The following is a 16708-nucleotide window of genomic DNA, read 5'->3' as shown; positions in this document are numbered from 1 at the left end:
AATACTGATAAACCATGTGTGACTGTTTTTTGGCATGAGATAGAGCAAACCAAGGTAACAGATACCAAAATTTGTACCTGTGTCAGAGTAAGTTCATCTGACTATTGCTTTAAAAAAATATTATTTGAAGTAGAGTCGACATGAGAGAGGAAATGACATTTGTGTATACGATTCTATGTTCATATGAATCCATATAAGTGCTCACGTATACACATGTATACATACATGTATTTTTGCATTAATTCATTTGAAAAATGGGTACTGAGGTATAGACTGTCTTTATAACCTAAATAATTAATAATTTACAACTAGATAATATTTATAAAGAACAAAAGACCAAGAATAAATAGGCAACATGTGAAATAAAATTTTACCATCCATAATATATACAAACTACTTCAAATTAAAGAAAAACAGGAAAGAGTGAAACAAAAAATTATGCAACATATGTTTTGCAAAATATAATGAATCAAATAATAAAGCAAATATAACGACAACAAAATTAAAGATGCTCAGCTTCACTGATAATCAGGAAATTGCAAAACAGATTCAATATCATTTTTCACATATTAGTTGGCTAAAAATAGAAATAATAATAGCCACTACTGGCAAGAGTATGAGACAAAGATATGCTCATGGTTAAGCGTATAAAATTGGGGAAACTTATTATACAACACCAGAGCAGCATATACAATACTAGAAGTGCAATATGCTACTTCTATTCCAAAAACCTATCGTACAAAATAGCTTGCACAAGTATTCGAAGATGAATATCACACAAGGGTGCTCAGTGAAATGTAATTTGTAATATTGAAATAAACAGAAATAACAGAAATATTAAAAAAAAGTTGGTTAAAATTATGATAGGTCCATAAGATCTGTAACAAATGAATCAAGTAAAACTATATGTACTAACATCAACAGATCTCTAAAAGCACTATTAAATAAAACCCTCCACAGAACAATATGACACCACTTGTGGTTAGAAACAAAAACAAAAATTCTACCTATATATGTTTCTATATATGTATACTAACAATAAGTATAGATGGATGGATAAATGGATCATGCTTTCCAGTAGTTATCTCTAGAAAAAAGAAGACCTTCACTTTCTAGTTTCGTCACTATTTGACTGAAAATAATAATAACTAGAAAGCACTTACTTGTATAATCTTAAAAAACAATCTAGATTAAAACATGTTTAGATTCAAAAAAAGGACATAAATCAGAAATCTATAAACTTACTCAATTTTTCACCAAGCATGTGAAGAATTTCCAGTACCAGCCAATGGATATCTAGGTGGAGATGTAGTAAATGCCATGATGGTGGGTAAAGCTGTGAATGATATTATCAACTGTGATTGAACATTCATAATACTTCATTAAGTATTTTGCAGCATGTCACAATAATCTTCCCTAAGTACAAGTTGCTGCTGCTGCTGCTGCTAAGTCACTTCAGTCGTGTCCGACTCTGTGTGACCCCATAGACGGAAGCCCACCAGGCTCCCCTGTCCCTGGGATTCTCCAGGCAAGAACACTGGAGTGGGTTGCCATTTCCTTCTCCAATGTGTGAAAGTGGAAAGTGAAAAGTGAAAGTGAAGTCGCTCAGTCGTGTCCGACCCTTAGCGACCCCACGGACTGCAGCCTACCAGGCTCCTCCATCCATGGGATTTTCTAGGCAATAGTACTGGAGTGGCTTGCCATTGCCTTCTCCGAAGTACAAGTTAACCTACCACTATTCACAAGTGCAAGGGAAACCTGTCTTGTTTGTTAAGAGGACTTTTTTCACTAGAGATATTTAAAAATAGGATATAGGATATACTCTCAACTAACGTTGAAGAGACCCACCTCGGGGTTACTGAATAGAACAGACTTCCATAGTAAAGGTAGCTACCAACCAAGAGATATTCTACTACAGCTCCAAACCAGTAAATGAATTTTTTTAAAACACCATTTTCATGATTTTATTTTAGACTTTAGCCAGGAAGTATGGCTTTAAATTTAATGAATGCCTAGGAACGTCCATAAAATATTTTAACAAGAACTTTTAAATCATTTAAGACACTACTGTCACGTCCATAAAGAAACTAAGTTAAAAGTGGTGAAGAAATTTACCCCTCAATTCATTCCTTAGGATTCAAACCTAATTCTGTTCAGTTCAAAGGCCAGTGCTCTTTACTGTGCTGAGCAGGTTATCAATAAATTTTCTCCAATCAACATTTTGATTCACTAAAATACAATGATTCGTACTTTTTTATTAAGACATCTAAGAATGATGGAGAGGGATCTTGCCTTATCAAATATACAAACAAAATAAAAAACTAGTAAAACAACACTGGCTCAGGAATAGATAATAAACAGCAAACACAGGGAAGAGAGAACTAGACACACATTCAAATCAGCGGGGTCATTTAGTAAGAGTTAGGATTATTAACTTATTCATTTACAAGATACTAGATTTCCTACTTCAAGGTATGTTTTTTAACAGATGAATTAGAGATAAATGTTAAAAAAAAGTATGTATTTTACAAGAACATAGGAATTATATCAAAGAAAAAAATTGATAAATAGAATTTTACAGAAAATGATGTACCTAGCAAGTCAGATTAATTGTTGAAAAAGATAAATGAAAATATTTGTACTACATAATACCAAGAAATAATATTACTAATTTTAAAAAGTCCCTCAAAAAGAATAAAAGACAGATGTTCAACTAAGAATACCAATTAAAGCATTTTCTTACATATGAGAAAAGCAAAACATAAGAAATACGTAAAGTCTTGAAAGATGCTATTTCATGGTTTTTTGGTTTTGCTGATGTTTCAGAACAGTATTTCAGTGTATGACTTTTTTGTTTATGTGCTGGTGATTCCATTCAAGTAACCTATATTTTCAACAAGTCCGTCTAATTAAAAGCCTATGAAAGGTAAAACTTAGTTTGAGGACCCTTGCATGCATCTTTTAATTTCTGCTTCTAGATAAATTATTTTTATTTTTCTTAAGCATTCGATGGATATTCAGAAAATAAAAGCCAGTCCAATTTATAGAGACTAAAAAGGAAAATTACCCTCCTCCTCACAATCCATCCATGAATCTTTATTAATTGACATGATTAAAAACAATTACCTAATTGGTTTCTATGGATTAGATGTATTCGCCTGTGAAAACAGCTGGAACTCTATTTACTTTTATTATCACATATATTGATCCCTGAAAAGTTGGATTTTCAATGGTTAAATTTCACAGAAATATAAACACTTTATTGTACCTGATGTATTTTGGCAAAGACTCATTCTTAAAAGCTGAAGCAATTGGTGAAGTCAAAGAGATTAGACAGAACTCAGAAAATCCCATGGGGAATTATAATCTGTCACTCACAGAAGCTCACATTTTCCTATGGAGAATTTGTTCAATACATCCACAGGCTGGGTCATGCTAAGAATACAATTTTTTAAAAGCCAAAATTCAGAGAGAATAATTATCACAGACAGAAAAAAATGGCAGGCATGGTCAAAACATTCGTATTCTGAAAATATCTCAAAAGCCAGAAAACATAACAATGTGGTTTTGAAAGCCTAACTTTTTAAAGGTGATGATCTTAAGCCTTCCTATAAAATAGGGTTTGCCCATACACTGATCAATGGGAGACAGGATACAAATTTTAGAACATAAAGGTTATTTTATTTGCTTTGAAACTTTTAAGCATTTGCACTGTTACAAATTAGAATAGCTATCAGTGATTCAACATAAATGATTTCTAAGCACTTAATGCACTTTATTCAGTTCTCCCAATAACTCCAGGAAGCTAAACCAATTACAGAGATGAGAAGACTGAAGCAAGAGGTGCTATCTGCCCAATGGCACACAATTAACAGGAGGAGAAGCCAGTATTTCAACTCAAGCAGTCTGGTCCAAGAACTACACCTTTGACTAATTTCCCTCATTCTTGAATGAATATTACGTGTGAGAAGAAAACAAAAACTGATACTTCAAAAGTTAAATGTAACAAATCAAACCTTAGTCTGGTTTTGATTTACAAATGCTCCTGTATTCGTAGTGGGAAGTTCTGATAGGTGTCCTATATACAAGAGTAACCCATGAAGCTCATCAACCAACACTGAGGGAAGTTGTGCCTCCAAAGTCTCGTAGGGATGGACAGGAACATGACTTTTGGCATTGTGTACTTGCAGGGACCTAAAACATGATGAGATCCAAAAGGCAATTAGAGTCTGGATAAATCTGCATTCAGAAATTCATGTATTATTTGTATTACTCATCTGACAGCCTACCTGAAGATGAAAACTTTAACATAATGAAGAAATGTTATGCAGAGCTGCCTAATATTGTGTGCTTTGCAATGCAGCGTTGATATCTTCCCTAAAACCAAAACAGGTAACGTTAATCATGGTTTAAAGAAGCAGTGATCAGTGACAAAAAATTCTGTAAGCTGTATAAGCAGAAATTCTCTTTCTTTTCATTTGTTTTTACTGATTCTCACTATCCTCCCACCCTCCCCCCCAAAAAAACGGTTCTTATTAAGGTCACTGGTGAAACCCATGTTGCCCAATCTAATGGACACCACCTGTCTTCAATTAACTTGCCCTGAAAGAAGTATTCCCTGCGACTGGTTCATTGACACCATTTGCTGCCAGTCTTCCTTCCTCACTTTCCTATAATTCTGATGTTTTCTCTGCTTTTGTTTTCTGGCTGACTCATTTTCCCTAGTGGAGAAGGAAATGGCAACCCACTCCAGTGTTCTTGCCAGGAGAATCCCAGGGACGGGGGACCCTGGTGGGCTTCTGTCTATGGGGTCACACAGAGTCGGACACGACTAAAGTGACGCAGCAGCAGCATTTTCCCTAGAGTGGTTATGAGTGTTTTGCACATAGTGCTGCTAAGTCACTTCAGTCGTGTCCGACTCTGTGTGACCCCATAGACGTAAGCCCACCAGGCTCCCCCATCCCTGCGATTCTCCAGGCAAGAACACTGGAGTGGGTTGCACACAGTAACCACCCAGATAATTTTCGCTGATGTACATACTGAAGTAAGGGAAAGATGGCATGGGTTCAGGCTGAATGAAAAACAGGAATAAGTGATAGGCAGCCTTACAAGTCATTATGAGTCTTGATTTCATTCTAATACAGTAGATGGCCTTTCACTGGGTTCTGATTTAGGAGGAACAGGAATTGACATACATTTAAAGCAGGTTTTGTACTCAAGATTATAGAAGGGCTAAGGAGGATGTGTTAAGAGACCTGGAGCAGTAATTCAAGAGATCACAGGAAAATGGATAGGTTGAAAGTACATTTTTGATCATAAACCTACTGGGAATTTGATGGATTAGATATGAGTTTAGAGGAAATGAAAGAATCAAGAATGACTTATAGGCAACAGTTAGCACCAGGTAATAAGTGGGCAGCATGAGCTGGTTTTGGAGGACATCATGGACGCACTTGGATTGAGCAATCCAAGGACAGATGTCAGGCAGCATGACGGGCAAAGCCTGCAATGCAAAGGAGACTGGAATGTTTCAATTTTTGGTGTTGTTACATTTAGAAATGAACTGATGAGATGGTACATGTGGGAAAAGACGTACGGAGAAGAGACTCGAGGAGCCTGATTATTAGCAATAGATCTGAGGAGGAAGGGGCTTCCCTGATATTTCAGTTGCTAAAGAACCTGCCTGCAATGCAGGAGATTATGGTTCAATTCCTGGGTCAGGAAGATCCACTGGAGAAGGGATAGAATACCCACTTCAGTATTCCTGGGCTTCCCTTGTGGCTTAGCTGGTAAAGAATCCTCCTGCAATGTGGAAGGACCTGGGTTTGATCCCTGGGTTGGGAAGATCCCTGGAGAAGGGAAAGGATACTCACTCCAGTATTCTGGCTGGAGAATTCCATGGACTCTATAGTCCTGCTGCTGCTGCTAAGTTGCTTCAGTCGTGTCCGACTCTGTGCAGTTTCTGTGAGATTCCCCCATCCTTGGGATTCTCCAGGCAAGAATAGTGGAGTGGGTTGACATTTCCTTCTCCAATGTGTGAAAGTGAAAAGTCAAAAAGTGAAGTCACTCAGTCGTGTCCGACTCTTAGCGACCCCATGGACTGCAGCCCACCAGGCTCCTCCATCCATGGGATTTTCTGGGCAAGAGTACCGGAGTAGGTTGCCATTGCCTTCTCCAACTCTATAGACCATGGAGTCGCAAAGAGTCGGACACGACTGAGCGACTTTCACTTTCACTTTTGAGGAGGAGCCGAAATAAAAGAGGCAGGAAAAGGAGAAATAGGCAACGAATTATTATTCATATTAAACATAAAGAAAAACTTAGTTTAAAATTTGTAGTCAAATGAGCAAACATGGATACCATTTTGGCAAAATCAACACGAATGTAAGTGTAAACATAGTGTGCACGTATCTACGTATCAACAAGTGCAATGCACTTCTACAGCTTATTTCTACTTTGCTTACAGAAGTCATAACAATGCCCCGGTGCCACAATTCTCAGCCCAAAAAGGCAGTACTCTTAAAGAAACAACTGCTATGTACTGCTGCATCTAGCCAAAATGGAGCAAAGGAAATCATATTTACTCATCTCTCATCTTAAACTCAAAAAAAAAAAAAATCCATAAAACAAGTTTTCAGGCATTGGACAAAGGCAACACAAGACTGCTAATCCAGAGAGGAGATGAGTTCCAAGACTATACCAGCTTCCCACCTAGAGACAGTTTCTAGGCTGCAGCACAGATCTAGAGCCTAGATCACTGACTTGAGAAAACATGAGATCTGAGTTTCAGTCAGTTCAGTTCAGTCGCTCTGTCGTATCCGAAACTTTGCGACCCCATGAATCACAGCACGCCAGGCCCTCCTGTCTAGCACCAACTCCAGGAGTTCACTCAAACTCACATCCATCGAGTCGGTGATGCCATCCAGCTATCTCATTCTCTGTTGTACCCTTCTCCTCCTGCCAGTTTAGGGAAGTCTAAATTTGCAGGGCAAAAGTACCGAAGAAGAAAAAAATGGCTACACAAAAAAGAACCTGGAGATGTGCAGAGGGTCTCTTTTGAGTCTTTGACTAAGTACTGATCTGCAGGCCAGAGAAAAATACCAGAAAACAATTCCCTACAAAGCGTATGAAGATCAAGGAACAGTTTAAGTTCCCACCAGCAAGAATTTTAAAAAAGTAATAAACCAGAAAAAATCCTCAGAAGCCTTACTAGAGCTGAATTAACATTAGACTAAAGGCTACTTTTTAAAAGTCCTAACAAAATTTACAAGCGTCAAAAAGATCCAATGGATTACAAGTTCTCAACAATGAGCCAGAACAAAATTCAACCCTAGTTTTAGGAATACAAGAAAATTCAGAAAGCAACAATGTAAAAGCTACAAAGTCCATCACACAAGAAAAATTACTAAATGTTCAAAAAAGCAGAAGAATATATCCTAAAACTACAAGGAAAAAGTCAATACAAATAAACCCGGAAATGACAATGATGAGAGAATCTGTAGTTAAAGATAAAAATAGCAGCTGTAGATACACTCCATATGTTAAAGACAGATTAAAAAAAAATACGAGAACAGAAATGGAAAACATAAAAAAAAATCCAGACGAAATGTCTAGAGACAAAAAAAATACAATACCAAAAAAGGAGTAACATAGTGCCGTCAATGGGGTCACACAGAGTCGGACACGACTGAAGTGACTTAGCAGCAGCAGCAGTAAAAAAAAAAAATTATATTATGTATAGTATTCTGCCTCAACAGGAAAGCAATCCTTGGAGTATAATCAACAGGAGAACAAGAACCATGTGTACATCAGTAACTGACCCTAAGGGCTTTCTGGAGAGGGCTGAGGACCAAGGGTTTCCAGGAGTTTACTAACAAATGCCTGGTACAGCTTGCATGGAAGGGGTAAGCTTATGTGTGTGTGCTGCGTGCTCAGTCGTGTCCAACTCTTTGCAATCTCATGGACTGTAGTCCACCAGGTTCATCTGTCCATGGAATTTCCCAGGCAAGAGCAGTGGATCAGGTTGCCATTTCCTACTTCAAAGGATCTTCCCAAGCCAAGGAGCGAACCTGCGTCTCTTGCATTGGCAGATTCCCTACCACTGCGCCACCTGGGAAGCCCGAGCTGACGTAGGGAATAGTCTTCAATATTGCTAACCTGCCCAATAAATGTTGTTTTTTTTTTAAGCAACTAAAGGGGCCAAAGTGTCAGTGTAACAAGTTACCATTTCAACAAATGGCCCACTGTAGTGATTTTAGGTCCATAACTGCTTTTCAAGGAATAATCCTGCATAATAAATGCCTTCCACAAACCCAATTTAATTAAGTCATTCTATATAGTAAAGGTATTTTCGCTGTTTCCACTGCAATCTTGTAGAGGCTCCCCAGGGGTTTAAAAGTAAAATTGTGGCTTTTTGGCACTGCTTACAAAGACACCTATAATTGCCTCCCTTCCAAAAATTAATTCCTAACATAGTCGGGTCCAACCTACATAATCACCACTTACTCCCTTTTCTCCCAGCTTTTATGTTTTTACACACATCAAATGTCTTTGTCACAAAGTTGTTTCACACCTGAACTGAGCCTATCCCCAACACCTCTCTGCAAGCTTTGGCCTGGCTAAGTCCTCCTCATCCTTGAAGCCCCGGATCTGGCATCATTCAGTGGTGTGCACATAAACAGATAAACCCCTCGATTCCTGTAGCAACTTGCACATGTCTTTTTCTTTTTTTTACACTTTTCCATTTACCATGCCAATTATGCTTGTTTATCTGTTTTACTCAACTGCAAACTCTTCAGTAGCATAATTTTCCTCTTTGATTCATCAGCACCTAGCACATGAAGGAGGGACTTGGGTGACAACAGAACAGGAATATTCAATATTTAATGGGGACAAACTGAGAAAGCAAAACAGCTCTGGCAGCAGACAACAATTAAGGCCATGAAGATTCCTAATTAAACAGTCATACGTTATCAAAAATAATCACACAAAGTCACTCCATGATTTTGGTGAAACAAGGAAAAAAAAAAACCAAACCGCCTCAGTAATCGTTTGACACAGAAACGGCACTACACAACCACACGAAAACAAAGTCCAAAACCAGAATATTCCTCTCTTCCAGCTGACTATTGCTTCATCACTAACTAGAACCTACCCTTGCTTCCTTCTTTTTGTTCCACCTTCTATATAAACATTTAAAATTACCATACGCTGTCACCAAGTTACTCCAGCTTCTTAACAGCATCAAACCCAGAATCCGTTCCGTTCCATCGCTCAGCCCTGTCCTACTCTTTGCGACCCCGTGGACTGTAGCCTACCGGGCTTCTCCGTCCATGGGATTCTCCAGGCAAGAATACTGGAGTGGGTTACCGTTTCCTTCTCCAGGGGATCTTCCCAACCCAGGGATCGAACCCAGGTCTCTGCATTGGAGGCAGACGCTTTAAGCTCTGAGCCACCAAGGAAGATATAAAGCCTCTTAAACCCGGCCTAAAATTAGTCTGCGCAAGCGCAGACTACACAAGCCCCTCCCTAATTCCGCTTGCTGAGAGGCCCCAAGTGTTCCTCATGCTGCGTTTCTCTCCGTTGCCTCCTAAGCTAATAAAACACTTTTTTGAGCAAAGGGGTGTTTGGCGTTATCTGTGGTTGCTGGGCATAAAAGATCCTAGGCTAAGCACCTAACATGCATTATGCCATTTAGTCCTCACAAGAACTCAGTGAGGTGAGAACCATTAGCGGGTGTGAGGCCTACGATTAGCTAGGGCTGGAACCCAGGCTGACCACACAATCACGATTCTAAAGACTATACTGTACTGACACTGTTCAAAGCGGAGGCAGCTAGCCTGTACTGAAACACACTGTCCTTCAATTCCCTTCACTACCTTAATTATACCAACTACCCCACAATAAAAATAGAAACAGAAAGCAGCAAAGGAAAACAAGAAGGTAGCACGAGGTCTGGCACTTTACATTTCCACCACACTCCCCACCCCCAAAGCAAGTTACTCACTCCAGAGATGTTTAGCCGTAAATCAGTTTTACTTGCAGATTTGGAAAAATACCATAAATTTCATATAGGAGCAAAATTTAAGTGTCATACTTTTCCTGAACACTAAATATAACTGCCTCCTGAACTTCTGAACTAACATTTCCTTCATGTTATGATGATATCCAATGACACATCATAGACCCATGTACAATTCACTGAAACAGAGAACCATTTCTTTTTGTCTTTAAACACACTTAAAACTTACCAAAGTCACAGCTGGCCTGTAATAAGGTTTCCAAGTTGTATAGCTGTTGCCTAATTTAAAAAATGTAGGGTAAGAATTAGCTTTCGAATAGTTTAAAGAATGTAACAATTAGTTACAGATAGTGTTTCCAAATCTTTTACACAGCTTCAATGCCTTTCATTCCTGAATAATGTTTGATGCTTCATGAATGTTTATTAGCATTACCTTCGGGTAGTAAACACTTGGAGAGAAGATAAAACATGCCTATGTCTATCCTCCCAAAAATATCTAAGAGATACATTTATCTCAAAAATTAAATAAAATATCATAGATTTCAACATCAAGAAGATACTGTTTATATCTCTAAGAAGTTTAACATAGTTATATTAAACATCCTAGGTTAACAGTTACATAAGGAAATGTTAAACTGTGTCATATAATTACACAACAGGAGTTCTGAAAAGGAACAGAATATGTAATGTAGACTAATCAGGGAAAATTTTAATTTATGATGTTCCACCTTAATTTCTCACAATAATCTTCTCTTGCCATTCTCTTCCTAGTTGCCTTTCTTAACTCCCTAAAGACGGAGTCATATTTATAACCTATGTCCTGGATAAGACTAAACTCATTCTTTAATGGTTAAGATTACACAGAATCACTCAGACTGTTTTCCCAACAGAACATGTAACATGGCACAGGTTCCATGGGATCAGCGTGAGAGGAGAAATCACTCAACCTTTCTATTTTCATTTAAATGTATCATGTATACATTCTTTTTTAATTATGTAAGTTTCAAGTATACAACACTATAATTTCACGTCTATGTACCCTAACCCCAACCCTAACCCACTACAACATGATCGCCATCACAAGTCTAATTACTCTCCATCACCATACAGTTGACTCGACTCACCTTTTCCACCCACATCCTCAACTCCTTCCCCTCTGGTAACCACTAACTGGTTTTCTGTATCTGAGTTTGTTTTATTGTTTGTTCATTTGCTTTATTTAGATCCCATGTGACCATACAGTATTTGTCAGTCTCTGGCTTATTTCACTACGTATAATACCCTCAAGGTCCATCCATGTTGCTGCAAATGGCAGGATTCCATTCGTTATTAAGTCTGAATGATATTCCATTGTGTATATATATGTATATATAATTTTTTAAATGTATATATATATGTGTGTATACATATATACATTAATTTTTAAATGTATATATATAAATGTTTACATATATACATTTAAAATTTCTTCATCCATTCATCCATCGAAAGACCATAGGTTGTTTCTATATCTTCATATCCTGACTACTAAAAATAATGCTATAATGAACACAGGAGATGAATATTATCTTTTCAAATTAGTGTTTCTACGTCCTTTGGATAAATACTCAGAAGTGGAATAGCTAGGTTACAGGGTAGCTCTATCTTATTTTTTTAAACCACCATACTGTTTTCCATAGTGGCTGCAGCGATTTACATTCTCACCAATAGAGCACAAGGGTTCCCTTTTCTCCGTATCTTCTTCATTGTGTTATTTCTTTTCTTTTTGATAACAGTCAGACGTGAGGTGACAGCATTTCCTTAAGTCATGTTGAACGTCCTTTCATGTGCCTGTTGGCTGTCTCCAACTATTCTTTAGAAAAATATCTATTCAGATTCTCTGCTTATTTTTTTCAGATATTTTATTGTTGTTGAGCTAAATGAATTTTTTATATATTTTGGATATTAACCCCTTATATTAACCAAATATATGACTTGCAAATACCTTCTCCCCTCCAGAGGGTTGCCTTTTCACTTTGATGATTGTTTGCTGTGCCTAATTTTTTAGCTTGATGTAGTCACATTTATTTTATTTTTCGCTTGTTTCCCTTGCCTTTGGAGTTACAGCCAGAAAAACATTGCTAATACTGATGTCAATGAGATCACTGCCTTTATTTTCTTCTAGCTATTTTATTGTTTCAGGTCTTATATTCGAGCTTTTAATCCAGTGTGAGTTAATTTTTGTGTAAAAAATGGTGGCCTGGTTTCAGTCTTTTACCTGTGCTTGTCTGATTTTCCCAACACCATTTACTGAAGAGACTGCCCTTTCTTTACTGAATGTTCTTTGCTCCTTTGCCATAAATTAACTGTCTCTATTTAGATGTAGATCTATTTCTGTTACCTCAATTCTGTTCCATTCATCTATATGTCTGTTTTTATGCCAATAACATGATGTTTGTTTACTATACCTTGGTAATATAGTTTGAGATCAGAAAGTGTGATGACTCCAGCTTTGTTCTTCATTCTCAGGATTGTTTTGGCTATTTGGGATCGTTTGTGCTTTCAGGTAAACTTTAGAATTACCATGTATACATTCTTAATGTATTTTGAGACAATATTTGCCTTTGATAAGTAACTCCAAATCTCAAATCTGAATTATGCACTGGGTTTTAAATAATAATGAATCATTTTAATTTAATTAATTGTGATAATGATGTAATGTTTATGGTTTTTTTTAAAGATCCTATTTTTAAGAGATATACTGAAGTATTTAAGGGTGAGATGGCATGATACTTGGAATCTGCTTTAAAAATATTTAAGCCAAAGGTAGAGGGAAAGGGACAGAAGGAAATGTGATAAAACCATGATGTTGATCATAACTGAGGGAAGGTATGAGGGTTCACTATTCTCTCTATATTTGAATATGTTTAAAATTTTCATTAACATTTTTTAATGTCATCAGATTAATTAATCATATTTCTATTACACAGCCTGAAAAGTCTGAGTTCATTCTCTAAAGATTACTGAAAAATTATGTCTATTAGGCAGCCCTAATGCTAGGAAAGACTGAGGACAGGAGAAGGGGGGGGACAAAGGATGAAGTGGTTGAATAGGATCATCGACTCAATGGACGTGAGTTTGAGCAAACTCAAGACATAGTGAAGGCCAGGGAGGCCTGGTGTGCTGCAGTCCACAGGGTCACAAACAGTCAGACGGGACTGAGCGACTGAACAACAAAAAGCAACAAAAGTATTTTATTTTTCTTCCAAAGTTATGGTATACTTCGAAGGCTTAATTATGTGTTTTCAATAAATGATGTCAAATATGTGTGTGTGTTCAGTCGTGTCCAACTCTTTGTGACCCTATGTATGTGGTCCACCAGGCTTCTCTGTCCATGGGATTTCCTAGCCTAGGATACTGGAGTGGGTTGCCGTTTCCTCCTCCAGGGGATCTTCCAGACCCAAGGATTGAACCCAAGTCTCCTGCGTCTCCTACACTGCAGGCAGATTCTTTACCACTGAGCCACTGCAGAAGCCCAATGTCAAATACAGCAGAATAAAAATTCTGCAAAACCACTAAAAAAATAAACTCATTAAAACCATTACTCCATCAGGCATTACTGCTTAAGTGTTGTTACTGATAAGATAACCAGGTGAGCAGCAATCACAATCCTACAGGTGTTTTTGCAATAACAGTATTAGCAACCACCCAGAAATGTAACTTAAACCTTAATAGCAAAAAAAAAAATACCAAACAGTATATTCACTCAATGGCAGTTTTTAAAAAAAGACAATACATACCTGAATAGATGAAAGAGAACTCTAGATGAATTCACTAATGCTGTTTCAGTAACCCACTCAATGCCAAATATTTCCACTGTATCCTCTTCAAAATTAGTTGGTAAAGGATCAAGATTCAAAATTACTCTGAAATAAAAATTCTGATTAAATTTCATAAAATGTATGCTATATCTCATACTATAGCAGGAATTTCTGGCATTATATGAATCCATATTACTCATGACACGTTAACGATAATGTTAAAAGTCAGGTAATGCCTTGGTACCTTGTATCTCACTAATACTACAAATGAACTATATTAAGAATTCAACCCTATATTATGATTTTTTAAAAAGCATAGTATAACTAAAGAGCACTAGACCCTGAGGGGAAAAGGTGGAACATACTTTCCATAGGGAACATACTTTCACCTGTGTTCAACAGTGATCTTCAGTGGTAAAATTTCACCCTTTGAGGGGACATTTAATTTTTAAAACAGTTAAAGTTATTCTGAGCCATGTCTAAAGAGGGGCATAATCAAGTTGAATAACATCTTTTAAGGTCTGAAAGAAGGTACAATTGTAAAAATCAACAAAAATGGTTTCTGTTCTGAAAAAAACTGCCTCAGAAGGTATTTCCAAAATATTTCAATAACAGCAGTTTTACTGAAATATGAATATGCAACTGTTCAAGACAAGAGATTGGAAGGATAATATTTCTGTGAATTTACACAATCGAGTATTTACTCAAAAGTTAAAAAAAAAAGGTTAAAAAAAAGACTATAAGACTTCTCTACCTGTAAATATAAAGAATTAAAAGACTCTGGGGCAACAAAAACAAATGTACCATTTCAAAAAGCCCAGATAGTTTATAATTCACTTTAAGTAAAAGGTAAAACTAGTGTCTGGCTCCCTACTCCAAAGCTGAGGCAGCGGTGAGGTAAGAGAACAGCAGGTAGCAAGGAAATTCTCCTTCCCATAATCTTTCAGGTATGTGTATGCTCTAACAGGAAACCAACAGAACTATTAGCGCGCATCCGTATGGTAATTCGAGCCGATTTACAAAAACAGTGCCTGATGAACATTAAAGTTTAACTGACTGAAGTCTTAATTAAATAACATTCCTAAACAGACTCCTAAACTCTGAATAGGGAAAAACAGCTTCCGCTTTTTTTTTAACCTACCGCTTAAGAGCTCCGCTGGAAAGGTAGGACTCTCCAGAAAAATGTTTTCCTCCTCCTCTGTTGTCAAAATCACAAGAAAAGCAAGGTGGATTGCACCATTCTGTCTCCAGTTCCAGTTCCAAGCTGTCGGTCAGAAACGTGGACCCATGGGGACAGTTATCCATTGTTTACCATGTCCTGAAATTTTTGGAGTTCATTAATGACTATCAGTAGGACTCCAAAGAAGTTGTGATGTGATTCCTGGAGGTGGGGAAGGCCGAGAGATTTGGGGTGACCTCAGAAAGTTCCCCAAACGCCCCCCACCCCTAGCACACAGGGAAACAACGAGAAGCGAAATAAATTCTTAATAAATATACACCCACCAACCGGCCCCTCCTCACGACCCCCCTAGATGAAGGCTGTCAATTTAGACTGCGCCCCGGACTGGCTGTGGCAGGAACTTAAAAATCCCCTCTACGTCAGACCCTGCAGCCCAGTACTGGGCGAAGTGGGGGAGAAAAAAAATGTTGGCAGGACAGATTCGGCCTCAAGCCCAGAGCTCGACTAGACCTGCGCCCTCCGCTAAGTTACTACACCGCACTGAGCCAGTTTCCCCGCAGTGTCGGAACTGCAAGCTCCCCGGCCGACTCCAGGCATGGATCCAGAGGGCCCAGAGCAAATCCCCGCTCTCCCCGCCTGGGCAAGTCCCGCGAGTGATCGGCGCGGGCCGACCACAGGGCGAGGGGATCCGGTGTCCTGCACACCCCAGCGCCCTTGGTTTGGTGCACGTCGTACCTACTCACTCTGAGTCCCCGAGATCCGCCCCGGCGACCCCGGCCAGACCAGCGAGTCCGTGGGGTCTAGATCACAAACAGACGAAATTCCCGCCAAGACGCCCGCGTTCAAGAAGGGCGGGGCCACGGGGAAATCCGCCCCTGAAGGTGCGCTCGCGAGATCTCTGAGGGACCAGTCGGCACTCCTCAAGTTCTCGCGAGAATCTTCCAGTCCAGGCCTCAGTCAGGCTATTTGCATTTTTACTTTCTTTTTTTTCCCCTCCCTTTGGTAGTTTTAATTGGTATTTTGGGACGGAAGGCGGGACCTCACTTAAGAAGGAAACGGGCTGAGGTGAACAAGGTTTAAGGACCGCGCGGTTTGCAGTCTGGCGGAACTTAAGAAAAGAGCTCCGCTAGAGCCAATCGCAAGCGGGTGTTTGAGGGCCGCGCCTGAGCCTCTAGTTCCTGGGCTAGTCCCAGCATCTGCTTTGTCGAGGTCGTAGATGCCTTTTGTTCATGGATTGTGAACAAGTGATGTCGCTCAGTCGTGTCCGACTCTTTGCGACCCTGTGGACTGTAGCCTGCCAGGCCCTTCTGTCGATGGGATTCTCAAGGCAAGAATACTGGAGTGGGTTGCCATTTCCTTCTCCAGGGGGTCTTCCCGACCCAGGGATCAAACCCAGGTTCTCCCGCTTTGCAGGCAGACGCTTTAACCTCTGAGCCACCAGACAAGGCAGGTGCAAAAGTGAGGTTACTCCAGTGGGTGGAAACACTGAATAGGTCACATGGAACTTGATTTCGGTATAAAAACTGTTGCGCGCCTTTCCCCCCTACCCCCCGCTACCCACCTTTAACATTATCTGGACAGGTTTAAGACACTTAACCTTGGACACTTTTGTAAAGACTTTTCAGTCTAAATCAGAGATAACACCGTTGAGCCGTCTTCAGTTTCAAGAAAACATGGGAATTTCTCGTTTAAATGTCCTGCTGTAAT

The 16708-nt window shown here is 38.8% G+C and overlaps 1 protein-coding gene across 5 annotated transcripts in view; it reads right to left on the bottom strand.

Annotated features, from left to right (window-relative positions):
- Window positions 1–15865, bottom strand: part of MMS22L (MMS22 like, DNA repair protein) — a 128710-nt gene extending 112845 nt beyond the window's left edge. Inside the window, exons 1-7 of one of the 5 annotated variants that reach the window (XM_088840702.1) lie at window positions 15737–15865; window positions 14963–15139; window positions 13801–13926; window positions 10251–10300; window positions 4290–4377; window positions 4017–4194; window positions 1246–1336 (exon numbers count right to left, since the gene is read on the bottom strand). In XM_088840702.1, the coding sequence (XP_088696828.1) occupies window positions 1246–1336; window positions 4017–4194; window positions 4290–4377; window positions 10251–10300; window positions 13801–13926; window positions 14963–15126 (697 nt within the window). In that variant the 5' untranslated portion in view covers window positions 15127–15139; window positions 15737–15865. Of the gene's footprint in view, window positions 1–1245; window positions 1337–4016; window positions 4195–4289; window positions 4378–5873; window positions 5912–10250; window positions 10301–13800; window positions 13927–14962; window positions 15203–15736 lie in introns of those variants that run through there. The other 4 variants (XM_088840703.1, XM_055433043.2, XM_055433047.2 and 1 more) reach the window with 4 other exon arrangements.
- Between the last annotated feature and the right edge of the window lie 843 nt (window positions 15866–16708).

The sequence above is a fragment of the Moschus berezovskii genome, chromosome 10 (genome assembly GCF_049115385.1).
Source record: "Moschus berezovskii isolate FMDL1 chromosome 10, NW_MosBer_1.0, whole genome shotgun sequence".
In the NCBI taxonomy this organism is placed as follows: domain Eukaryota; kingdom Metazoa; phylum Chordata; class Mammalia; order Artiodactyla; family Moschidae; genus Moschus; species Moschus berezovskii.
This window is presented reverse-complemented; position numbering and strand designations above follow the sequence as displayed.